Here is a 27,382-nt window from a genome sequence, read left to right as displayed (position 1 = left end):
GAGAGTTTTACTTTTTATTTTAAATGAATAAAATAAATCTCAATACATAGTTTAGAAATATTTAAAGACATCAGAAAAGAAAACGTGATTTAAAAGCAAGTACAAAAGGGGCAGGATGAAAACAGTATAAGGTAACAGAATTTAGTGTTTCAAGTGTGAATATATAACAGCAATAGCGATCTTAAATTTTCCACTACTGCATTCCTAGTGAAGTAAGGAGCTGGAATTTCAATACGCTCAGTGAAAAGCCATGAGAACTGCAAGTTTTAACTGAGAAATGTTGCCATTTTCATGATGGGTCTGAAGTACTGCTTTTATAGGCTTTGTAGACATGTATATCAAGGGGAGGAAGACCCATTTTTTCAGCCAGAGGAGTATTAGTTGGTACACAGCAGCTTTGTAAAGTCTTATCATTAAACAAAACAAAAAAAGGGCACTTTTACTACCTATTAACCTATTCCTGGTTCTCAAATGGACAACTCTAGCTTGTAAAAACCACAGTCCCAGGAAATACTGATGTATACAACCATAAACCTAAATTTTTCTGTCTGATTATTTTTTATATAACAGTCCTAACAAAAATATTCAAGACCTTCCATTTCTATCAAAGTGCAATATTCTGCATACTTAATTCCACACCTGCAAATCACATAGTGTACATGCCACGCACTTATCCACACTAGTTTGTATAAGAAATTGCAAAAGTAGTATGAATATGTTGTGCATGTTTTGTTCTGACCACAAGGATGCTGGACAAGCAGAATTATCTATACTGCATGTTGTAGAATAAAATTGACAAGTTACTTCTATGCCAGATCACTACAAAAGAACCCCAATGAATGCTACAACATTAGATATTGTGCTTCAGCAGCATTCTTGTTAAGAGCATTTTGAACTGTTGCTTCTTTCAGGGAGCTGAGTTACCTAGAAAGCTTGTCTTTCACTAGCTAGTGCCCCCCTTACTGCCCTGAAGTGTGATTTCCTGCAATAATTTAGTTGTTTGAAAAAGAGAATGCACCTAGCTAGAAGACTTCCAGAAAAGGAGTTATATAAATATTTAGCACATTTAAAAACAGCTAATTGCTTCCTACCATACTCAAAACTAGGAAGTAAGAAGGTTTTAAAATTTAAGTGAAATAAAAATACTGCATAACATAGTCCTGTATAATGTTAAATACTCTCTCAAACTTAAAGCATAAGTGACCAAGAGGACTTCCAACATTTTCATTTAAATTCTTTTCTTGTGTAGTTCCCTTCCCAAGTTTAAAGCTTTCCAGAAGGTTTGTAGCAGGCATCAGGCTGCCACATGCGAAGGTCAATGAGGACTTGGTTGAGCTTTTGCATCCAAAGGTTACGCTCTTCTTTAGTATCAGCAGACAGCCAGTTCCTAGAAGGCAAGGAACCCTATGGATTATTTTCCACCTCCAATTAGTTATTGTGACAAATGTCAAGCTGATCAATCACAGAAGCCCAGAAGAAATAGTAGGGTTAAAAATTAAGTCAAACATTCCACTATCCTGCTACCAAGCCACTTCTAGAAAGCAGTTAGGATTAAAAGGGAACAAAACAGTTCAAGTGCCACCCAAAACCTCAGCATTTAAATGACTTTTGCATCATTATGACAAAGTTGTAAAGCTCCTACATTACTACAACTATCACATGAGGTAGAATACCCTCTCACAACCTCCATGGTTTTATGTACTCACTTTGTAACACAGAGTGTGTCTCTGCATTGGCTGACAAGGGTCTCTCGGTCATCTTCTCTCTGAGGTCGGACAGTTATTAGTTCAAAAGTGTTGGGACGGGCACAGAACTCCCTGTTGGCAGGTTCAATCTGATGATTAGTGCAGTTAGCCAAGTTTATCCGGCCCAAAGGATGCTGAAAGTGAAATCAGTTCACCAGTCAAGAGCGCTGCAATCAAAAGTAATTCTGAACAACATATGCTTTGACAACTTCAATGATATTAAGTGAACACACCTTCTCTCAGTGAGTTACTCCATACAAAAAGGTGATATATGTGCAGCTGTAAGAAATTTATTTTAAAAAAAGTCCCATGTTTTAAAGTAATCATGGACTAATACTGATACTTCTGGGTGACATCTATCTCTGCACAATGGAACAGATATAGGATGGGCGAGGGATGCATTTAGTAAGTTTAATATTTTTGTAGATCACCAAAATACAGCTGACTCTCTCTCTGAAAAATAGTGAAACAAGTCTAGAAAATTTTCCAGAACAATCTGCAAAACAAACCAAAGCTTCTTGCTTGCAGACAAAAGCAAAATAGGAACCTTCTTCTTGCTTAACTTTTTTTTTTTTACTATCTTGTCTTACAGTAGGCAAAGATTTCTCCCTCTCTCCTGGCAGGGGAATAAAGTACATTGACATATTTTGGCAATGTCAACTATCAGCATATGGTGTTCCTCTGTTAGCAGGGAAGAAACTAAACTCAGGCATCTGGATTGGCATAGAAGTCCCAAAAGGACCAGAGTTTGCCATGGAGTTTGGGAAAGAAAATGTTCTGCCACTAAACAAGAAAGTGTTTAATGGTAAATAACTTCAGTGAATCAGAAAAACCCTCTTGGAAAGCAGTCTTTAAAAGAAACTGGAAACAATTTAGTGCACTGCAGGAACACACTAAGGAGACAAGGTTTATCACTGACAGATAAACCTCTGATTTGTCTCATTAGCCCAACAAGAACTTAGTTTTCTGCGAGAACCATTTAGGAAGCACCACTTCCAGCTACAATGTGGAGCTGCAAGAAGACAAGGACTTCAAGTAAGGTAGTCATATAAGATAGTTCTGCAAAACATACAAGGATTGCCCACTCTAATTTTCTACTATATTAAGTGTTAGTCATCATTTTGTCTAAAACTTAAGGCAACTAGATACAGTCTGCTTATTAAGCTGTACAAGTCCAATCAACTTCAATTCAATAATTAGTGATTTGATGAGCACAATGGAAAGCCTTGAGACTAAAGGGGAAATTAAATATGGATCTTCCATCACTTTCCCCCCTTGTTCTACTAGAGAGGGAAGTCAGTTTCTAAGTTTGCCATGATTTAGGTCAGGTTTATGAAGAAAAGTCCCCTCCATTCCCCAAGGAAGCTGAAGGAACTTGAATCCCATGCTTTACCAGTCTAAAGCCTAAACATTACTGTCCTTAACAATGAACAACTATTTGTGTAGGGCACTACAGAACTTTAGACCTAAGCTTTACAAAACAGCATTACCTTTCTTTTCTCATCATCTGGGTATGTCCAATAGGAGATACAATTTCCAGACAGCACACACCAGCGCCTATGCCATGCTCCAAATCCACTGACATCTTCAAACATGGTCTTAAAAATAAAAAATTAAATGGGGTAACTTTGTACCTTGAGCTTGGTCTGTATTTGACTATTTTTCTACCAGAATGGTTCTGCAAGTACAACCTTTCATAGCACTAAATGAAAGAGAAGGAAAAAAAATTATACTGAGAGAGGCTTTTACTCAGACAGTGTATTTATTGTCCAGATGGTATAGAAAATTAGCTCACACTATCATTCTCAGGTTTGCAGCCTTTTGCTAAAAGGCACCTATCACTGCTGTTTAAAATTATGAGATTTTCATGTTGATGGTTTTCCCATTATTTTAAGGTAAAGAATGGTTATTTTTAGTATATACAGTATAAATGGTTCGTAAAATGTGTTCAAAAAACAATTTATTATTATTAGATATTTGAGTAATTTTTGACTTAAAAAATCAGGATTAAAAAACATGCAGCTATTCAAGAGGCCACTCAAGAAAGTTTAGTCAGTTCAAAGGAAATTAGAAATTGATTTTTAAATGTTTGTGTTGGCAGTTCCTTTATTGGATGCTGGATTTCATCCATTTTAAGCCTCGTTTCCTTAGAACTGGAATGGAGAGTTTAGTATCTGACTTCTATTCCTGATATCTCTTGAACTTACACAGAACTTTTTTCCCAATTAAGGTGTGTATTGTGATTCTCACTCTTCACAATTCAGATTCTAATTTTCAATGGTGCAGGGAGTTTCCAAACCCCTACTCTGAACAAATCCAGTATGCATGTACATCATTCTTCAGGTTATACATATTGTATAGTAGAAGCAAATATGGACTTTCTCAAATTAGTACACAGAAACATGGGACAGCAAATACCATAAGCATGTGAAATGTTTGCATCTAATGAAATCTGTTAGACTTCAATTAAGTAAAGGGAAAGGAGACAGAAAGCAGTGTTTGAAAAGAGTCTAAAGAAATCGTGATTTCTGGAAACACAAAAATAACAGCAAATGTTAATGTTTCATTTTCATAGCACATTTACTGCCATCTTGTGGACATTTCAACAGTTCCAGCTCCTAGGCCCAAGTATGAGCTTCATTTTCTAGGTCCAGTTTTAGAGAGAATGGCACAAGATTTTTCTCAAAAAAAAATACTGTTGTTTCTTTGTCATTTAGAAAAGCTGTGAATACAGTGGAAAAAGGCTCAATCTTTTGTGTTTATTAAACACACACAAAAAGGGTCCTGTAAAATTTTTTTGCCATTGAAATTAAAATCTCATCTACCATCAAAGATTTTTAGAAAGAGAAGGTTAACTGAAGTTCAAAATAAATCAGATGTTTATAAGAGAGATACACAAACTCTTAAAAGGTAGCCTTAACTTAGACATGTTTAGAAGAGAAACTAAAAACCATTTGTGGTCTGGTTCAGAGATTTTTAAAAAAATCAAGCCAGTTTTTAGCTTTAAACACAGGTGTGACATTAAAAATTACTATATTTAATAGGACCTGTAATTTCCAAGGCAGGAGTTTGAAGTGAATACAGTAAATACCTTACCAAGAACCCTTTCTCCTCCACCGAAGAGTCCACTTGGCATTTCAACTTCAGATATATATGACCTTCCAAAGGAGACAAAAAGGGAACCTGCAAAATGTAAAACAATCATTTAATTTTGACTTATATCATCTAAGTCTTATCAGTTCAAGCAAGCCACCTGCACCAAGATGTTAGCACTGTCTTGTTCTTAGGACCTTCAGCCAGAAAGAAGCAGTCAGTCAGACTCAAGCAAGACAGTAATAATCACTTTTGGTTCAAGTTCATTTAGAAGCTTTCCAATAATTATTTATTAGTTTGCTCATCAGGCTATAGATATATAAACATGCACTCTAGCTATGAAAACAGGCTCTTCAAGCATGGTTAGAAACAACAGAAGGCACCAATCCACACCTTTCAAGCTTCTGCCTAAGTTTGACACCAAGTTGTTTGGAAAATAACAAAGCTCACCAAAGTGAGCTTAATCAGGAATGGTACTTGGATACCATAAGCATTTTTGGCAGATACTGATGTAGTAGTGCCTACTCAGATAAATCTTTACACTAGAAAGGGGAGAAATAATGAAAACAGTTCTCAACTAGCATTCAAGGTGTTAAAGACATGTGTTAAGTAATTTCTAACAGAAAAGGTTCCCAGTCCTATTTTTGCCACTGGAGAAAAAAAAGAAAGCTTCATTACTGTACCAGAGGTCAGTTAAACAGCCATTTGACAGTCAAGAGTTTTGAGGAAGAGCATGCAAAGTCTGCCTTTGAGCTTTCCCCAATCCCTCCACACATAATGCCTCATTACATTGACTACTCCATGAAATCACATCCCTTCTTTTTTTTACCCCCCTTCACTGAGGCAAAGAGGTAATTCAACAAGCAAATGATGGCCTGCACAGCATTCTACAAACCATATTTTATTGCTAATCTGAATAAGCAACACTGCTAAGAATCTTAAAAAGAAACTGACAAAAAAATTCAGAAACACTCATCTTTTGTATTACTAGAAAAGCCAGGAAGGCCGATGCTGCCACTCAAATACAAATAAAGAACTGTTTGCAAGGGAATAGGCACAGGCATGAGTACAGAGTAACAAAACAGCTTTCAGAACTATGAAATCAACACCATGCAAATGGAACTAAATTTTGCTAGTAGTTAAGATGAACAGGAGTAACCCTCAGTAGTTAAAAGTGCTCATCTGTGGGCCTCAGTGAGCCCTGCAGAACACCAAAATATGTGTTGTGGTTAAAAATTGATCACCTTTGAATTGCAGACCTCATGCAGCCTTCCTCCCAGACATAAGACATACATGCAGAAGCAGGTGATCAAATCATTTTCACAAGTCAGATCTACTCAACTAACACAGCATTAATGGCTTGCTCCTGTACTCAACAGGAATAGTATAGCAAGAAAAACTCTAAGCATTAGGTAGGAGTCTCCATGACCACTTGAGAAGCAAAAAATAGTAAAACACTTCCACGTAACAAAAATAAGAAATCCAGGACCGATAAGACAACTCTAACCCTACATGCTACACCAAGGAATCATGGCACATAACCCTAATAAAGCACAGTAAAACCCATTTCTGAATGAGGGCCTCAAGAATATTTGGCCATTCCCCACTTCAGGTTTATGGGTTTTGCATCTCCTTTAAGCTTTATGTCAGAAGACAAGAATCCAATTTATGAAATTTAGCAGTGAGGAACTGTGTGAGAGGCAAAGCAAAGAGGTTGTATAACAAACACAACGCAGTTTTGCAGAACCTACAATACCATTACTAATTACTACATCAGGTCTCAAAACACCCTCTTGTAGACATAATGAAAAAATACTGAGTTCTAGTTAACAATATATCTCTCTAATAGAGCTAAAGGTGATGGAAAGAAAGCAGTTTGACAAATATCCAGCTAGATTAAAAGAAAACTAAAGCCCATGACTATGCTATCTTGCCTACTGGTGTGGTCACTCAGGTATTTGCCATAGGAACACAGCTTGCTGTCATAGAAGATTATCTGTAAAAACGTCTCAAAAGAACTCAAGCATTTGAAAAACTGGTTTCTTAGGAGACTTTTGATTAAAAATAGCAGATGATAGGTACTAAAAGTATGACTTGCTTAATTTTGAGAGAAACCATGAAAATTCATCCAAAACACTTTCTTCTGCAGGACTCCAGTAAACAATTAACTAGATAAAACTATTTTCATAGGTTAAAGACAAATTACTTCTGGTAAGGATATCAATTCACATAATTTCTAAAGCCAAAACATACACCAAGCAAAATACTTTAAGCGCACATTTGTGTACAAATAAGGACCTCATTTATTTGACATGTTTAGTATTTTCAAAACTTTTTGTTTAACATGCCAAATGTCCTGCTATGTCTTGTCAGAACAAGGTTAGAATAGGAGCAAGATTACTTAGGTTCTAAGAGATTTTAATTTTCTTCCGCAGCAACAAGTTGAGTTAAACCAGAATTTAGGCTGCCAGACATTTTTTCTCTGGTTCTCTTATCAGCACAGCAGCTGATTCTATGTTCTGTGTAGTTCATCAAGAAGCTGGCTCAAATTTCCTGACTAGAACTCTTTAGGAAACACATCATTTTGCTCTGAAGCAAGAAACACCCTCCTCTAATGATCTAGGAAGACAAGAAAAACATGCTAGTTAAGGAGCAACCCTAAGCTACCTAAATAACTGAGTTCCAGCAGCATGCTTATTATTGTGAAAGAAAGGGGTAGAATTCTGCAAGTCTTAAAGGCTTCTAGCATCTTGTGTTTAGTTAGTAAATCTTTGTAAGCACTTTCTCAGAGAAAGTAAAAAAAAAAAAAAAAAAAGCTGCAAAAATGGCCAGACAGAAATAAGCAACATGCACTAGAGAGAATTTTCCTCTTTTAAGTTAGAAACTAAAGGATCATAGCAACCTTGTCCTGGAACATATATCCCAACAGTTCTTTTTCCTCCCCTTCAAAATTTATCTAGGGAAAAAAGAAACATGCTCAATGCAATTAGTGTAAAGTTATGGTCTAGAAGAAAAAAGGACACAGTTATATACAACTATATTTTGGTCCTTTATACCCTGCATTTTAACAGTGCATAGGTAAAAGAGAGGACTGACACTCAAAAAAACCACTGTGGCATCAGTTTGTTCCATATTAGAAATACATTAAGCAAGCAGCTGTTTGGTACAGCCTTAGGCCCAGTCAAAACTGAAATTTTACTGAGGTAATTTAATAAAAAAACCCAAACAAATCATGAATAAGAATTCCCCTTTTTGCCAGATAACTGTAAGACTGCATCTGCAAAAAATTAACCAAGTGATAGTTTCCCCAGAATTCTCTTTGAACATTGTCTTTTTGCTCTATTTCACTAGTCCAGTCCAGTGTCCTGTCATACAATGCAAACCAATGAAGTCCAAACCTAAACTGCTGAATATAATACAAAAGCTGATTCTATTATCTCCAAGAACAAGAGGTTTCCAATAAGGAAGCTACACACAAAGATTTCTACACATAGTTCTGGTTAAGAGGAACATTTATGCTGAAGAACCAAAGCTGCTACTTCTGAAATTCACATAGTCAGTAACAACAGTGCAATTTAACCATTGTCCTGCCAGCTGTTTCAGTAAAGGAATCTGCTTCTATCTACAAAAAGTAAAACTTCTAAAATGCAAGATAGCATTATTGAGATATTTTGTTTTAAGACTTATACACAAACACAATTAGTTCTTGTTTTCTCATCTCTTATCAGAAGCTGAAATTGCAATAATACTATTATTGCAATAATACTATTATTGCCATAAGACTTGATTGGCCAAAAAAACCAAAATTATTCTTTTGCTGCTCTTGGGTAGCTAAAGCTGTGATTTAGTACTACCATAAACTGTAGTAACATTTGAATTAATTTTAAACTAGCTTAGGATAGCTGCTGGCATAAACACCTATTAAAATAGGTTTTAGATATTAGATATTACAAGGTTAGATATTGCAATGAATGTAAAAATGCATTTTTTAAACTTCTCATAGCAAAAGCCAATAAACATTCTGTTTAGACAAGGAACAAATGGCATAAAAGTCAATAAGAGTTCTAAAAAAACCTTAAGATAATTTGCTTCTACAAATTTAATTGGGATACGAAAGGAAAAACTGATACTCCTAAATATATTCAAATAGCATTTTTTAGGTCAATTAAATGCAGAAAAATTCAAAAACTTCATTATCATTAAAACACACTTAATGCCTTCTTTAGTGATAACTGCAAGACTAGGAGCAACAATATGAAGACCACATATAGAAATGCCAACTGCATACATCAATTTTTTGTCAGTGAAAGCAAATTAGTAATCAAATTCCTTTGTTATCTTTGCACAACCATATCTTATACTGACCTACAGGAATTAAAGAGCACCTGGCATAGTAATGAAAGTCTCCCTGTTTATCTCAAAACAACATTTAATTCATATATTATATGTAAGTAAAAACTATACAAAAATTGTTAATGTCTATATAAATAACCTATCTAGAAACCATTATATATATTTCATTTCTAGGATGGTGCTTCCACCTGAAAAGTAAACCCACTCTTATTTTTATAGTAGCATGCAATTACCTTTGGATTAGCAACCAATAATTTCCATTACCTTGTCCAGTGCAAATTTGGTATTTCCCACAGAAGACAGCGATAACTTGTGGGATCCAACAAGGATGAAATTTGTACTACGTATGGCATTTGGGCCACCTGGACTGGCCATGGCTGTGGAGAAAAGTTAAAGTGAAGTCATACCAAAACACACAATCAGGATGCTGCAAGGCTTAAAAAAAAGTACTTTATTTGCACTACTGCATGCATGCCCTGCTCAGTACTCCAGGAGAAGCGCTCTTTGCAGTGCAGCCCAGCCCGGCAACATTCAGAGAGAATCTTGACACACGCCATTCCTCCTGAGAAGATCTTTTCTTTCAGAAACAAGGTTTGAAAACATCCACAAAGGAGAAAACAAAGCATTTTAAGTCTCAGGGGGATGGAGAGTGTGCTGGGGCACACTACAAGGCACACATACCCTGCAGTAGGAATGTGACTTTTCTATCTCTTAACCTCTTAAGTGACACGCTGCAATCTTCCAGAACTTGTACGCCTCTCCTTTGCACTTACATCATGAGAAACACACACTGTAGCTCAGGAATTTTACTAGTAGCAGCAGCATGATACACATTCCAGATTTAGCTCATGAGCTCCTGTTGTTGCAATTCCTGCTAAAGCTAGCTCAAGTATCACAAACTTTAGTCAGATAAGTGTATAATGTTTTTACTTAGAGGTGCTGTTTTTCTCTGTCAAGAGTCAGAAATATATAAACAAGTTTATATATGTTTTCTATATATAAATATTTATACAAAACAATACACACAAGAAGTATTTCAGGATCTGTTCATATTTCCAAATTATTCTGTTATTACTTCATTGGCAGCAGACTCTAGTTCCCTAATTTTAAAATCATTAAATTAGTTTTAATTCATACTTTCAGGAAAAAAAATGCAGACCATGGGTATCTGATAGCAGATTTTAGTTCTGATTTTGTAAAGATATCTTCTGTTGAATGTAATGGTAACATAAGCACAGGGCCAGTTTCTGGGCTGGAGAATTTAGTGTTCATTACTCACTAATTGTCATCTGTTACAAGTGTTATTTATTGATATAGTAATTTTGACAGCAAGTGTAGATTATTCATCCTGGCATAAGATGGTTTAGACTTTACTTACCTGGAGTAAGAAGGTTGCTTTTCTAGAAAGAGAGAGAAATAAAAGCTTAGTGAAAAAAAAAGTACTTTTGACAGTTTCTACTGAAGACAAAGCCAAGGTAAAAAAAAATTACATTTGAAATACTTTTAAAAACCCAATCAAATAGAAAGAAAATCAAAAAGAAAGTCCAAATAAATGCATATTTCCAGCATTACATATGTAACAGCTGTTTCTTGAGCTGATGACTGAAAAATTTGGCAGAAAACTGGACAATTTATAGAGCCTTACATAAGGAACAGAAAGAATCTATTATGGGCACAGCCTTAATCTGTAAGAACATGCCCTTTGGAAGGGGGCGTAGTCAGATCTTGTTACAATATTAAATTCATACTTACCGAGGTAATAGATGTTAATAATCTCTTTGGAGTAATAACCTACAAAAGAAGACAGGAAGATAAATGCTTTTGCTACTGCATTTGTCCAGCACATTTGCATGAGAACTAGACAGTGAAACTACTGAAGGCTTATCTCAAATTTTGAATGGGTACTCATTACTATGAGTAAGTCTTGGGTTTTGACTGGATGTAATAGATCTCAGTGGAAGAAATGCTGCATAGCAAAGAAATAATTACCGCAGAAAAGTTAAAGCAGAAAACCAATCTTAGTAAGTGTTTTTACCTATGTAACGGGATAAAGTTCCATTTGCTAAACTAAAGGTAAGAATTAACAATAAAAGTAAGGATATGTTCAATATACTGCTGTTATACATCATTATTTTCAAGTTAAAATCTCAAAGTTTAAGTGAGACTGTATATTAAACACAAACTGGAGTTATGTACTTTTATTGAGGTTGAAAGACAAGTCTAAGTAGCTTGTCAAAAAGCAGGTATAGGATGCCACTGGCAAACCTATAACCTCACATCAGCAACTTACCCTCAGTAGCATGAAATCATTCAGTTTTAAGTAAAAACTCCTTTAAACTACAGCACAGGAGAAGTGAACCCTGGTACTTGAAATTTTTATTAGAGAATAGGTGGAAGCTTTCACTGTGCCAAATCAAAGAATAAAGAAATTTCCTATTTCTGCTTGCCGACAGGGGACTTAAGTACTCATTCCAGCTGTTTTAAAAGACATTCAAGTTTCTTGGTTTTACCAAGTGACAGATAACTTGTCAAGGAGGAAATCAGACCTGAAACCACTAATTCACTGTGTGCTCTATTAGAATGAAAAGAAGAAAAACACACACACATGCCCTCAAAAGCAACCCAAAATAAACAAACCACCAAAAAAATACCCCAAACCACCTCTAGAAAGGCTTGTTTAGGGTTACATATCTTCATATATCCTTAAAAAAGTACAAACACTTGATATGCACACCCTTATTAAAACAATGTTTGCTTTAAAAAGTAAGCCTCTAGTGCTTATACTTAATACTGGGGAGAAAGAGGAGTTTTTAGTTGATCAATAAAACTTTTAAGACAAATCAAACTCCAGAACAGGGCATATTGACTGGCATAGTTTAACTGAAGTGGAGAAAAAGGGCAATAAAACACTATCGAAGGCCCCACAGCTAACAAATAAATGTCTGCAAAGCATAGCATTTTGCAGAACTAGTAAGACTTCTTCCCCACCAATACATTTCACACTCAACCAAGTGCTGCAGGTCCAATCTACTAATTGCTGTAGGTCTCCATAATCCATCTGTCGTGGCAGATGTTCCAAGAAGAGAGTAAAAGCAAGCAACAGATTGTCTAAGACTATCAGTCAGTTTTGCTAGTATACCTTCTGTTGAAACATTACATTACTGATTTTCAGGTTTCATTTACCTTAGATTTATTTGTCTTTTTCCTTTTATCAGTGCTTGTACCTTCTTTTCTCTGCACCTGTAAGGCAAGAAGGTATTGAGAAAGTACAGCACATCATTCTCCCTTACACCTCCTCTTCACAGGAACTGATACATACCCAACTGTAAACTTCTATATTTATTTCAAAGTCATTTGACACATCATGCCTAAAGGGAAGAAAAAACAAGTTAAACTAACTGAAGCAAAAAGGCTTTTGTTTGTGGCAGAGTTTTGGGGGGTTTTTTGTTTGTTTTGGTTGGTTTTGTTGGGTTTTAAATTACTCCTTACTTCTTCCCTCCTTTTGCTCCCTATAACTGTCCAAGGAGCAAAAAAATTTTAGTGTATTACTATTTAAAAATACTTTCTGGAACTCAGAAAAGGGGAGAGGCTGACAAGAGGCAGATAACATGCATCTACCATTTCTCAGATTGCACCCTCCCCGTCACAGATTGGGTTTTTCGAGCAAACAGCTTTAAGTGAAAATTCCAGTACAGCTGAACTTCAAAAACAGAGTTTGTTTGTTTATTTTGAAGACTTAGTAGCAAACAGCCTTTTGAACTCACAATGCCTTTTTAGCTGACATGTGAGAGTTGAAGTTACAGTTATAAAAGCACTATTTTCCCAGATACCAAAACCAAATAGCTATATAAAATGTTAGTTGCTGCAAAAGAGAAAAACACATCTCAGGCACAGCAATCCATCTGTCATTGCAGGTGTTCCAGGAAAGAACAAAAGGCAGAAAATGCAACAGATAAAATAGCTGATGGATGGTTGAATAAGTCTAGGTTGCTCTTTTGAGAGAAGTGCCTTCCAGCTATTTTTTGAAGAAGGAAATAGCTATACCACAAAATCTCCCCACACTTTGTTGCAGAATATGACATTCTTATAAACTAAGACTACAAATGTTTTTATGCATGTTCCACCATCAGACTTAAAACTGGTTCAAGAGTTTCTTTTATACTTACATAGTAAATGTCGTAGTAAAAGTAAGAGCATCTCCATTCAAGGAGCTGGCAGTACTTGCTAATGGAGTTGCAACCATGTTTTCTGCTCCAGATCTCAGTATTATTACATAGTAGTAATTTCCGGCTTCTGTAAGCACACATCAGATAGTTTGGTTAGCCAGAGGACTCCAAGTATCTAAAAAAATCCCCAAGTACTGCATTGCTATTAAGCACTTCTCTGTTTCACCTACTTAAAACATTTAGTTACATTTGACAATTTTATTTTCTTTATGCTGTGTCTACTAGTAAAATTGTCTCCACAGGATTCACAGCAACTGCTTTACTGCCTGGGGCATCTCAGGCCAGACCTACAATAACCAGTGTGTGAAAGGGGAGAGGAACTTTCAGTCAGATCAGCAGATAATCTTAGTTATTTATTTATTTTACTTATTACTTATTTATTTTACTTAGGTCTGCCAGCTTAACCACACATCAGCTTTCACAGAAACATTGAAAAGTTAGTCAGAAGCAGATGAACTGAATGCAATAGCTAAATTTTCATTACTCCTAGATTTCTGAGAACATCAAAGCAGAAGACCAAAAAAAACAAAACCCAAGGAGAATGAACCAGAAATACATGTTGGGAGAATGAGGAAGGAGGAGAAAAGAAATAAAGCTTTTGTTTGCTAGTTTTACCTGGCTTTTGAGCTGTACCACATACAAAGTCTGCTTTTAGAGGTAGACGCATTTCTGAAATGGAAACAGATCCCCTGGAGGGAGCAAATTCAGCGGAAGTAGAAGCAGCTTTATTTCTTTTATTATGTGGTCCCTCACTCTTCAGTTTATTCAATTCTTCCAATAAAGCAGTTCTCTTCTCAGCTGCACAAAGAAATTAATTACAGTTCTACAGAAGAAAAAGTAGTGAACAATTTTTTTCTGCCTTAAGTATGCAAAATGCAACTTATATTTCTATTACACTGTAAAATGATTAATATTTAAGGGTCAAAAAGGACCTCTTGCCTATAAAATGAGCTGAGACAGAACAGATATTATCCTGTTCTTTTTTCCAGAAGAACTATTAATAAATGGCCACAATGTAACACAATAAATGCATGAGGAAGAAATTATGAAGCTTGTCGAAATGTTCATTACAAAGAATTGAACTTGAGTATAAAAACCTACTTGCAAAGAGAAGAAGTCTCTCTGCTTCTGCTTCTTCTTGTGACCCTTTTCCATGCTCCTCATCAAAACAGCAGTTCAGAGCTTGACTGGCTTGATAAATCACTGTCTGTTGCCTGTTGACCTCATTGTTCAGTTCCTAGAGAAAACAAATAGTAAAAATAATTATCAAGAAGAGAGAACTAGTGTTGCATTCAAACAAGGAAATGTCTCTAGATGAACTTTTTTGGGGGGCAAGGCTTCCTTTAGACAGCAAACTACAAAAGCCTTGCAGTTAACTGTTACTTCAGCAAAAGAACACTGCAGCACAACTTTTTTTTGATCTGAGGTATGGTGTGGAGTGAAAGACTACAATATTATATGTTCCATATCCCATCTAGTCTTCCCTTCTCCGGGAGTAACAGCACTAACCAGAAATTCAGCAATAGAGATTAGCACAAACAAAGCACTAGTACAGATCAGAATATTACCTACTGAAAGTAGGTAGTTACAAATTCTGCTTAATTCAAAGGCAGTGCTAAGACACTGATTCTCTGTCTTCTTATCAAAATAATGGCTTGTTCTCTCCAGGCTTAATCTATAACATGATCCTTTTAAGTGAAGCATTAGCTGTTCAAATTATGCATCATCATCAGTCCCTACCATTAGATATTTATGCAAAATAGAAATAACCTAACAACCTTATTTTGCAGTTCTAAGCAGTATGTTAACATCCTGGACATTCATAGGGGCAATTAAATTTGAAAACAGTAGATTAGAAAAAGGATTTTAAGAAGGATATTAGGTACCTGCATTTTCTTTTTGATGTTGACTTGATCAGATGGGCCATTTCTTCTCATTTCTAGTCTGGAAGCCACATCTTCTTTGCGAACAATTATTTGCTTAATTGAAGGACGATCGGTTTCCTTAAATCTTTGGGATCTGTATGCATCAACGCTTTTGAAAAAGGAAACATCACAAAATGTTTCACAGGTATGCCAAGCTCTTCTTAAAAGATACATAGGCATGTATCATTAAAGCTTTCCAAATTGCCTAAATGGCTTTAAAGAAGGTATTCTAACAGCTGATTTTAAGTTTAAGCAACATAAAAGACTACACAATCTTTGATAAAGGCTGAGATCTTGCAAAAAAAGCTTAAGTTGTAGTTTGAGTAGTATATATCATTAGAAGAGTTAAAAAAGCCAGTGTTTTAACTTGAGCGCTTACGGAATCAGGGGTGTTGGGTTGTGTTTATTACCTGTAAGGCAGATTGCGATCTTCTGACATAGAGCCAATACTGTCTCCAGATTCTGCCCTGGGAACTCTGGTCCTTTGGAGCTTCTCAGACTTCAGACTGACATCACTGATACTGCTACCTTCCCCAGTTGACTTAGAAGGAGAACCAAAGGCCTGAAGAAAAGAAAATATTATATTACAGCCATCTGTTCACATAATAATAATCTGTTTTCTTTCTCCTTTACTTGTTTTACATATAAACAGTAAATTTGCTTAATACTATTTAACAGATGATATTTTACAAGTACAGACATAGAGCAAGTTTATTTATTTAAGGACACTAACAGATGATTGAACTCTATGAGATGTCACCTTTAACTGCCAAATCAGTGCAGTTACATAATTACTTCTCTTCAGATTTTTCATCAGCAGTCACTCCACTGAATGCATGTATACCAGTGCAAGTCCAGTACTAGTAACAGGTTTAGCAGACCACTTGTTTAGCAGAGCATCCAATATGCTACACTATTTTCAGAGAAAAATAACTTTGCCTCATTATGCTTTCATTAGCAAAATACCATTTGAAACTTCTTTATTTGCCCACATATCCTAATATTACAAAATATCACAGCTCACAAGCCAGTTGGACACCTCTGTGTGATAAAAAAGCCCTTCCCCACCCTCTCTGAATTCTCACCTCTGAACCAACAGATTCCACTAGAGGGGTTAACAGAGACATTGATGAAATGTTCAGCGACTCTTCCTGCTCATCCTCATCACTTTCACCTTCCAGGCTCATGCTCATTTCTTTCTTCAGCTTTTCTATGTCTGGACCATCCTCTTGAAGAATTTCAAAAATCTCATTTATCACCTTTGAGCTATTCATCTCGTCATCCACACGCATTTTGCCTTCGTATACTTCATCTGAAGGGTGACATTTTAAAATATATTAGTAACATCAAGACTCTCATTAAACAGAAGCAAACTTGTTTTGCCTTTCAAGCAAGCTTGATTAAAAAGCAGTTTTTGCAGTTGGCCATATAGAACCTAAAAGCACACTTCCATGGCTATTTTAATATACCACTTTTACATATACTGCATAATCAATGCAGTAAGGGAATATATAGATGCACATTTTAGACAAATTTCAACCTTTTAGTTCAAATACATCTGAAACTTAACCGCAAGTCAAACACTAGGGCAGTTGTGTCCTTTTCCAATGGGTCTTTAATATGAGCTTTTTAATATTCCTTGAAGACTTGAATGTCAAGAGAAAAGAGTTATGTATGATAACTGAAGCTTCCTAATTTGTTTTATATAAATCTCATTAAAAAACACATGGGAATAAGCAGATGTTTTCATTTGAATTCATTGTTCAGACTTGAAGGTTATTAACACTGTCCTAGACAAGAGGCCATAGAGAGCTAAGTCATCAGTATTAGTCTACTCAATACAAACCTTTTGGTTTTTCATCATGTTGTTCAAGTTTTGAGACAGATACCGCTTTTACAGGGCTCTTTGACTGGGCAGTCTTCAGAGGACTGGATTTATCAGTGTCTTCACATTTAGAAGTATCTAAGGGGTTTATAAAGAAAAGAAGTATTATGTCTAACCTTTATTTTAGTTACTGAATTTTAGAAGTCCTACTAACAAAAAGACCACCAGATTAAATATTCCAGTTAGCCACATGTAAAAAAAACCCCATTAAAATACCCTCAACAACCTGTACATCTAGACTTCTATATTATAATCAGAAAACTGACACTACAAGAAACAATGCTAAAACCATAGCAGAGTGCAGACACTCATGAGCAAAAAGGGAAAATTTTAAAAAATATACACCAAAAAAAAATCCACTGAACAAACCACTGCATGCAAACCCAATTTTTCTAGAAGGACATTTGTTAGATCTTTCAAGTGAACAGTCTACCAAGAGCGTTAACTAAGTTCACACTTTTTTCACAGAGAGCTGAACATTCTTCTGCTCAGTAAGCACCAGAAAGGCTTCCAGGAGTACCTCACAATTCTTTTCAGGTGTCCTACCATAAGAATTAATATCACAAAGGACACTGACAAGGGAAGAGTTCCCTCTCATCAGCTTCTTGTGGAAATTTGGTTACTCAGGTAGTAAATAGGTAAATTTGGTTACTCAGGATAAACTAAACCACAACTGACAATTCTCATTCACTTCCCCGCCCTTCACCTCCATTAAAGCTTGAAGCATAGGTATATCCATTGAAAAACAAAAAGACAGTCTTGCCTTGCCATCCTTTCAAGTGGTATAGGAGTGCAGAGTACTACTATCATACAAGAAGATTTAGATAAGATAACCAGTAACCAAAGGAGAGGTCCAGTTCCACACATCAGTTACTGGCCTCTTTCTCTGCTCATGAATATCAAGTGCAGTGCTCCTGTCCAGCACTAGTCACAGGCAAACTGTGACAGTTCTCACCCGAAGACTCCACGCTGGGAGACTTTGCTGGCCTGTCACCTGCTGATGTGTCTTCTGAAGATCCAAGAGCAGAGGCATCGGAACTAGGAGAATGTTTTGGACTGGCCTGAGATTGGCTTTCCTGGCAAGAATAAAACCAGAATGCATTCAGGAGGTAATGTTCAAAGCAACTAAAAAACTACCAGAAAAAAATACATTTTAACATCTGCTAGGAAAAAGAGGTTGCCTATCCAATACCCTATTTATTTATCCAAGATATTTAACGGAATGAGTAAATATTAAATGTTTGCATGAGGAGCTCTTTTGATTTTGCAGTTACTAATCATCAAAAAGTAAATAAGTCAATTGGCTCAAAGAGGTATCACTTGTTTTAGTTGATTCTACAAGAAGTAAATAAACTAATAATTTGTTAATAATCATACAAGTCACTAGACAAGTGGTCTTGCTAGCCCGGGCACTCCCAAAGCATAGGTTTTCATCCCTTATATACATTTCCATATCGAACTTTGTATTCAGAAAATGTTAAAGCAATTCAAAGTATCATATTTTGATTGAGGAGGTGACACATTACCATTTTAGCTTCTGGAAGCTTCCTCTTTGAACTGTGATTTTTCTCTGCACTCCACAGATTGCCCCTATCAAATCGGCCACGAAGGCATGCAAGTTCCCGTTCACGTTCCTAAACAAATGAAGGGAAATGGGAGAAAAGCTGACAGCCTTAAGGTGTCACAACACTTCAGATTTCTCAGGTAGGGGCAGAACAGTAATAACCTTCCCCAGGCTTATAAGCTAGCTATGAATGTAACAAGTAATACCTGTTTAAGCTGAAGCGCTAAACTGGCAGTAGAGGAATTTTCATTTTGTTTGAGAAGCCTCTCCTGGATTGTCCTTGTATTTGGGGTAACAGTGGGTGTTCTGCAGCCTGGAGTATTCGTAGCAGGGCTGCGTGCACTACGCTCCTGACAGTGCTCCCCAAAGCGTTCCAGGAAGGGCTTAATTCCAGATCCCCCTACAAGAATAATTGTTTTGCCTTGAAAGAAACTCTCAATATTAAAGAAATCACTGCAATTTTGTATCCTGAAGGTTCCCAGTGAAGCAATTAAGCTGCCTCCTTTACAGCTCTTACTCCATTACATTTTATACAAACTGAACCTGAAATGCAAATCATAACGGTGATGTTAATAAAACAGTAAATCAAAGCAAGTAGACGTCTCTCTCTTACCACAGTCTATATGCAACACATCCGTTATTTAAACTGGTTTGCCTTTTCCAAGTTTCCTCTACAACCAGCCCCACTTATATCTTTCACAAAAATAAGCATTCTAGTGCGTGAGGAGGATAATGTTGTTTGGCATCCACCCTGCTTGACTGAGCTTATCTGTTACTGTCAGCATATCTAAAACATGCCTTTCTGGCCATCATTTTAAGAGTTCAAGCTGTTAGTCCAGGTTTCTGACACAATAAGAGTTGAATTAAAAACTGAGGATGTTCACTTGTTTTGACATCAATGCTATCACTGAAAATAAAGACACTGCAAAGTTAGAGCACCTATGTGGCAACAAGATTCTATTTCTTCTAAATATGCATCTATTTCTTCTAAATATGCATATATCAAATGGATACATATAGTACCAAACAATCTGAAATAAACTTTGAATAATGTCAATTAACATTTTAGGCTGCTTTTGCTATTAAGAGTTACTAAAAACACGTCCAAGAAAACATCCCCTGCAAAATACAGAAGCTGTATAACTTAAAATAATTATCACAGAATTCATCAGCTTTTTATTCAAGTTACAGCTGGAAATAGCTATTATCTGGTATGGTACTTTAAATTCTTAACTAGTATGTTGTTTTCAACACAGCACACATAGGCCTAATTTGAATGAATATTTATTTACTGAAGCCAAAACACAGCCTACCTGGTGTCGTGGGTTTACCCTTAGGTTCAAGTTGCACATGTGTTCCTTTGACTGGCTCTGCTTTGGACTGAACTGGTTGAGGCAAAGCTGACTTGGCTGTTTGTGTACGCTCTTCAGCTTTCCGAGGACTGCAGGGATTCTCTGCCGGCTGTTGTTGTACTTCAGATTCTTTAGAACAGGGAGCAGTGACTCTTGAAGATTGCGTTAAAAAATTGTTTGGATCCTTAACAAGGGAAAAAGAAAAAAATAAAAGATGAGACTTATGTTCTTATTCTCTCAAGAGAAAAAAGAATAAAAGCACTCTGCATAGCATACTATCACCTGATACACCTGTTCCTTCAACAAAAGAAAAAGCCAAGAACAAGTGTTAAGCTTTTAGTACTTTTTTTTTATCCAGTATTTCAAATTGTTTCAGCATTTGATGCTCTTGTCAGCTATTTTAAATATTATCCCACATTTCCCTAAACAAGAATGCACATGGCAGATATTGTCATGGCAGAAATTGCATAAATTGATCAATAAGTGTCTGGTACTACTTATTTCATCGTTCTGATTGAGTCTTCGTACAGCAGTAACATTCACAATTTCAGTCAATCGACTACATGAAGTTACAGAGTGAAATCCAGTATCTCTGTAACAAGCCCCCCTTCTGATAGTCAAGGGCAGCAATCAAGTAGATTGCCATTAACAAAACACGTAAGTGCTCATCTTTAAGTTGCAATAAAAGGAATTTTAAGCTGTTTCAGATCGGCTATTAAAAAAGGGCGTGAGGGATTGCAATAAAGCAAAAGTTGTAAATAGACTGACTGCTCACACCAAATCTTTAAATTCATATTAACAGTTATGTGCTAGCATTTGTCCGTCCCAATACAATACTCAAATCAATTTTTAATTAGCAACTAAATCAGACACTCACCGCTCTCTTTGAGTTTGCTGGTTTATTAATAGAAGCCTCAACAAGCCTTTGAGAACAGGATGCAGCTTCCTGCTTTACACTGCTACTATTGATTCTAGCAGATGCTCCACTTGTAGTGGACAATTTGGATAAACAAGTAGTGCCAGGCTGTTCTTGTGCATTGTTTTGCTTTGCAGATGGATGACTTAGGTCATCTTCCCAGGAACCAATTGTAGCAGCAAGGTTAGCTAAACGGCCTCTCCTCCCAATAGGGGTTTCGCTTGCCAGGGCATTGGATGTCTGCTTAGGTGGAGAAACACACAGATCTTTTGACTGGAGAGGAGACAGAGGAACACATTCAGAGGGATCTGGAAAAAAGAAAACACATTTATTTTGCTAATAAATTATATTGAGATAGAACTGTATCTTTTACATTACACTATATATTGAGTTTATCAACAATTAGATGTTCCTGCCATCAACGGAAACAAACTACTAGCCCTAGAGGCACTTGAGACTAAGCAAATTAAAAATTTTTAATCAAGCAGTTTACTAATTTTATGTCAGTGTTGTGAGGAGCAAGGCATGAGAGTAACAGAGAAAAATAAGCTTAAAATTAAGCTGTAGATAACAGCTTCAATGTTTTAGGCCTGCCCTAGTATTGTCTTAGAATTCTTTAAAAAGACATTAATCTTCCCACACACAACATTATCTTCTTCTAGCCAACATAATAATCCATGCAAACACTGAGAGACACCAACGGTGCTTAGCACATGAAACATACCCTCACTATCCCAGCAGCGCCGCTGCTCTGCCAACTTCTGCATACGTGTTTTGACTGAAAGGGCCGCAGGAGTTTCTGACTTGGTGTTTTGTTTTACTTTCTCAAGAGGCTGAACCAATGGAGCTCTGTTAGAAGCAGTTTCGTGCGATTCTGAAGTCATCTGAGGAGAATCATGGCTTGTGGAACTTGAAGGAACTGGCTGTACATTCTCTGAACTAGGAGCTTGAGTCTCCATATCATTAGGGCAGAGCCTTTTTGATGGTGATGGCTTTGTATCTGGTTTTACTGGATAGGTCAGAGATTCAAACAAATTAGTATTCAAACAATCTAAAATATTTTCCAACAACACATAACTGTAGTACAAATAAAGCTATGATTTATGAATACTCTGATATGCTTCCCAAAAAAATGCACTTCCCAAATCTACCAAGCACAAGGCTCTCTTTGGCATTACACAATCATTTCTAAACTAAGGACTTGGCACATCTGCTCTCAGGTCCAGCTAAACACAAACTAGCCCTAGTGGCCAAGTAACTGCATCCATCACTATTTAGTATAAAATAAATGTTCAGTGTTTTCACTTTCCCTTTGGAAAAAAAGATGAGACTGGTATCAAAACAATCTTTATTAAACATGCCACTAAATACCTTCGTCACTGGGAAGAGGTGCCTGGTTACCAGTTTCTGCCAAAGGCTCTCTGGCCCTCTTGGTCTGCATTGTGGGTCTCGCCCCCATCTTCGGCCGCTCTGCCATTTTCCTCTGCAGGTTCTCTCGCCTGGCACGGGTTCTTTCAAGGAGTTTCTGAGTGGTCAATAAGTCATGTGTTACCAGACATTGCTGTGTAAACTGCTAACAGCTCAGAGTAAAAGATGATGGAATTCTGTTTAGCATAGGTAGCCAGCAGGTTCCAAATTTCAGTCCTTCCATCAACTATTGTCTCCAACTAGCTTGCTGGTGACAGAAAATCAGGCTAAAGAGACAGGAGCAATGGCAAAATTAAAGAGGGGCTCCTATAGACTCCAAAGTCATCAGAAATATTTGAAAGTAATTTTTTTTTAATCCTGAATCATCACATGACAGTCTTGATCTGTCAAGTCTCACTAGCAGGGTTTTCTGACACATTGCTAAAGCATCTGGTCAAATCACCTGACTGGCACTAGCCCTCTAACAAAATAAACAAAATTGAAGCAATTGTCAAGAGGTCATAAAAAAGTTCAACAAATAAAAGTGTGGCTGTCAATATTAAAAAAAATTGTTATTACACCTTCTAAATTAAAAGGTGAATTTCTTTGCCTCCAGCTTAAATTTTAAGAATAGACTGATATTATACCTAGCTATATTATGGTAAATAGCCTGTTTATTAAGATATCTCTATAGAGAAAAACATATAAAGAGATACCAATTGAGCTATATAACATTCTTTTTCATTTCCTACTCATTGGAAATTTGAGTACCCTGATTATATTCCATATAAAATAGCTGTTTTAGTAAGTGTTCCATACTAATACAAAGTGATTCCTTACAGTATTCAGGTCTAAAAGGTTTGTTTGTTTTAAATACAGCATTTGTAAGTCATTATCACTCAGTTTGATCACATCTAAAGGATACTTAATGACTCTTTTGATCTAGGTTTTAAGGTTGAGACAAGAAATTGTGCAATTGAACTAATGCCCTTTAAAGGGAAGCATATAAACTGCACTTGTTTGGTGGTACATAAATTATTGTGAGAACTGTGCCAGCCATTATCTGTCCTGTTGCACAGCAATTAAATACACATTTGACATTTTTAACTGTCTAAGGCTGAAGTCTTAAACAATGTTCTATTGTAGGGCAACACAGGACAAATAGAATGTCAATCTCAACAGCTTTTTCATGAAAACAAATCTCAGCATTGCTAATTTTCACAGAAGAGGGGGAATTTGGAAAAAAATCCCAAACCCAAAATATATGAAATGCATGAATGCCTTCAATGCAGGTTCCATGCTAGTTGTGCCCACAAGTCAACATTCCTTACTTCCAAAATGCAAAGAGCAGGATACAAAGTGCATGTAGTACCCACATTAAAATAACCCTAAAGGCAATTTAAATTAACAGCTCTTCTTGCAAAAAGTTGAAACAGTATTCCTACAGTTCTATTCAAATAGAGGCACATTCCTTTCTGTTTTGTTAGCTGAGCAAAAGAGTTTCAGTTGTTAATATGAGATCTCACTTCCCAAGAATGCACGCCTCTGTTATTCAGCTCCAGCTCCTATTGGCTTCTTGCATCTCAAATTTTCCATCCAACTGCCATAATTCCAACAGTGCTGTTACACACGATGTGTAAGCCACACTCCACAACTTGAGGCTTACTTTCCAAGTTCATCAACAGGGTATTTTCTATTTCTACAAGGACATTCTCCAATTGTTCTGATGACAAAGTTTCAGAGTATCACAGAAGTTTAAAATCCTAGAATATACTGAGCTGGAAGGGATCCACTTTCTAGTCCAGCTCCTGACCCTCTCTGCACAGAACAGCCCCAAGAATCACACAGTGTGCCTGGGACAATTACCTATTTTATTACATGAAGGAATCTGAGGACTACAAAGTCAAAGTGGATTATTGTGTTACAAAAGCACTTTCTAAAAATCAGAAAAAACTTTCCCACCTCAAATGTTAATGGGCAACTTCAGTTTTTCAAAAGTATGTTTTAAAGTGCATATTAGAGAAGATACTTAGGCCCATATATAATCATATATGATTATGTTCTTAAACAAGAATTTGTTCAACTACCCTGCTTTACTTAGCAGAATAGAGCAAAGAGAGCAATCGAAGCTACAGTTAACTTCAAACCTCACATTTGCAAATTTTCCCCAAACAACTGCATCACTTATTTCTCTTTGCTCATCCTCCATGCTAGGAAATCATCCTTGCTTCTATGAATGGTAAAAACTACTTCAAAGTACAAAATAACCTAGACTATTTCTAACATCCCATAGTAATAAACATAAACCCTTTTGTGCAAGAAAGTTGAGTTATAAAATCAGCTATGAATGGAGTCACAAATAGTATGTTCATTGTGATTCTGAGAATGTACCCCCTGTACCATCTCCTCAGTTCAATCTGTATTAACAATTTAGTTGAGAATCAGAAGGTTATCAGCTTTTTTTTGCAAGATTAACCAAAAGAATCATTATTTCAGAGCTGTTTTGAAAGCATTCCACTGAATCTTACACCAAGATTCATTTGAACTTAAATTCATTGAGACACAGACAAAATTTGGTACTGCAAAGCAATCAGCAGACACTTAACAGTATGCTTCATCCAATTAAGGCTCAAATTATTAGTTTTTACATAACCAACACTTAGAGTGCCTCACCAGGTCCCTGCAAGTAACAGAATATGGCAATGTGTAGACAAAGATTATTTGAAAGCAGTTAACCTAAAGGAAGGTTATGCTAAAAGAAAAAAAACCAGCAACACAAACCACAGAATATAAATACTTAAAAATACGTGGTAAATTTCTTTTTACAGAACTTTAGGAAAAGTTACTAAGCTTCAATACTAGGACACTAATATTGGTCAGAACTTTACACAACAGTGGAATGTCTTCCACAGCAGAAATATTCTTGATAAGGTGACTTTTTAAGCACTCTGCAATACTGGCTAACACTTGAATGAAGTTTACTCTGGGGAGTGGCCTCACAGTTGGTCATTTTCAAAGCATTTCAAGTCAGCTATGTACAAGAAGGGCGTGTACAGGTTGGAATATCTCCCAGAATGCAAAACCATTTTAAATTTGATTCAGTAGTCCGGACTTGAAGTTTATTTAAGACGAGCTGGATCATGTCACTCACTACCAATTAAGGAAGGAGGTTTTAGATGTTTACACTTAGCAAGGCTTTACATGGGAATAGGGTAGGACTGCCTTGGCATAACACATTTAGCAAATCTGTTCAGATCAACACCTTATGTTCATTTTTTAAAAATCAGATCTGTGCAATCACCTGTTCTGGGCACTCAAATTATCTAAAGAATGTCAGTTTGATAAACAGATTGTTTACAAGGGGTGGAGAGAGCATTTCATCAGTGTATGTGATTTGAATTTTTTTTCAAGTAGTTCAGATTTTATGTACGCAGGCTGCGGATTGAAGGCCCTTTTTACTATGACATTTCTCAAAGCAGTCACAAGACAGCTCTAAAACTACACCTCTGACATTAAATCAGAGTACAGACAGCATCTTTAAGAAAATTTCAGCCTTCATACAGATTCAAGGTGGCCAATTCTTCATTTTACTACAATTTTGCTTCTGTAAAACTTAAGCACACAGCCAATTCACTCTAACAGCCAACAGTCCTTTTTTTTTAAAAAAAAAAAAAAAGGAACTGTGCCTGCCAAAGAAAGTGACCAATCACATGTGGCAATCGTGCCAAATAGTATGCATTTTTATTAGATGGTCTCCTCTTTTCACAGATTTATGAACCTTTATGTATGATTTAGGACCTTTACGTGTGGCAGGCACAGAGTGTCAACAGCGCTCCCGTCTGCTGCCGAGATCCTTTCCGTCCCCGCTGGGAATCTTATCTGCCAGACACGCATGGAAGGCAAACTCCCGGCTAGGGAAAGGGCCTCTCCTCCGCAAACCCTTGCGCCTATCAGCCCTGCTGTGTCCTCTCCCGGCGGGATCTGACACAGCCCGGGCGGCTCCAGGAGCGGAGGCACCGGCAGGAGCGGGGCTCCAGGGGCGGGGCAGCGAGGGTCTCCCCGCTGCAGAGCAAGAGGGTCGCTGCAAGCCCGCAGATCCCCCCGCGAGCAGGGACGAGGGTGGCTAACAGGGCTCAGCCGGGAGCAACTATCCCGAACCGAGAGCGCGGCGCAAGGAGCAGCTCCTTCCCTTCGGACCCCAACCGGCCCCTTCCCTGCCCTGTGGCCCCGCGGTCCTCGACACTGACAACTCGCCCCCTCCCCAGCGGACGACCTGCGGGAGGCCGGGCCCGGCCGAGCCCTCACCTCGGTGAACGGGTCCATCGCTGCGCCGGTGCCCGCGCAGGGTCCGCTCTGCCAAGGCCGCCCGCGAGCGGCCAAACCTCGCCCCAACCGCTCCCGGGATTTGAATTTCAGCGCCCGCCGCGCGCAGGCACCACGGGAAGAGGGGGCGGTGCCCGCACGCGGGCGCTGATTGACAGGAGCGCCGCCCAATCCCCTGCGCCGTGCCCGCCCCGGGGAGCCGGTGGCGGCCCGCGAGTCACGTCCGGGTTCGGGAGCTGCACCGCGGGTTCTGCGTGTGACCCTCTCTGCCGCCCAGAGCTTCTTTGTGTTGTGTGCCCGGAGTCCATCCCCCCATGGCTGCCGTGTCACAGAATTTGTTCGGAAAAGACCTCTGAGATCAGGGAGTCCCAGCCTATGGCGGAACACAACACTGCCAACCAGGCCATGGCACTGAGTGCCACGTCCAGTCTTTAACGCCTCCAGGGATGGTGACTCCGCCGCCTCCCCGGACTGCACATTCCTATGGCTAATCACTCCTTCTGTGAAGAAATTCATCCTAATATCCAACCTAAAGCTCCCTTGGCACAGCTTAAAGACTGTGTCCTCCTGTCGTCACCTTCCCACTCCTCCTT

At 37.5% G+C, this 27,382-nt stretch overlaps 1 protein-coding gene across 1 annotated transcript; it reads right to left on the bottom strand.

Moving 5' to 3' along the window:
* Positions 1-26,795, bottom strand: ANLN (anillin, actin binding protein). The gene is made up of 25 exons (XM_036405987.2): positions 26,772-26,795; positions 22,431-22,584; positions 21,784-22,068; positions 21,021-21,367; positions 20,105-20,327; positions 18,998-19,191; positions 18,754-18,861; positions 18,183-18,303; positions 17,189-17,305; positions 16,428-16,654; positions 15,753-15,904; positions 15,304-15,451; positions 14,519-14,654; positions 14,033-14,215; positions 13,358-13,484; positions 12,511-12,559; positions 12,375-12,431; positions 10,944-10,982; positions 10,570-10,591; positions 9,456-9,568; positions 7,741-7,794; positions 4,842-4,928; positions 3,236-3,343; positions 1,707-1,879; positions 1-1,387 (listed from the first exon to the last, which is right to left on the bottom strand). The coding sequence occupies exons 1-25, from the start codon at positions 26,787-26,789 to the stop codon at positions 1,264-1,266; spliced, it is 3,366 nt and encodes a 1,121-aa protein (XP_036261880.1). The 5' UTR covers positions 26,790-26,795; the 3' UTR covers positions 1-1,263.
* Between the last annotated feature and the right edge of the window lie 587 nt (positions 26,796-27,382).

The sequence above is a fragment of the Molothrus ater genome, chromosome 1, assembly GCF_012460135.2.
Source record: "Molothrus ater isolate BHLD 08-10-18 breed brown headed cowbird chromosome 1, BPBGC_Mater_1.1, whole genome shotgun sequence".
Taxonomy (NCBI): Eukaryota; Metazoa; Chordata; class Aves; order Passeriformes; family Icteridae; genus Molothrus; species Molothrus ater.
The sequence above is the reverse complement of the archived record's forward strand: the minus strand, read 5'-3'. Positions and strand labels throughout refer to the sequence as shown.

What these genes read in the sequence shown, in the direction of transcription:
- ANLN (XM_036405987.2), bottom strand. An exon ending in CAGCAAACTCAAAGAGAGCG is followed by an intron (nt 20,328 to 21,020) that starts GTGAGTGTCTGA and finishes TCCCTTGTTAAG; the next exon opens with GATCCAAACAATTTTTTAAC. An exon ending in TATTAACATCTATTACCTCG is followed by an intron (nt 10,592 to 10,943) that starts GTAAGTATGAAT and finishes CTCTCTTTCTAG; the next exon opens with AAAAGCAACCTTCTTACTCC.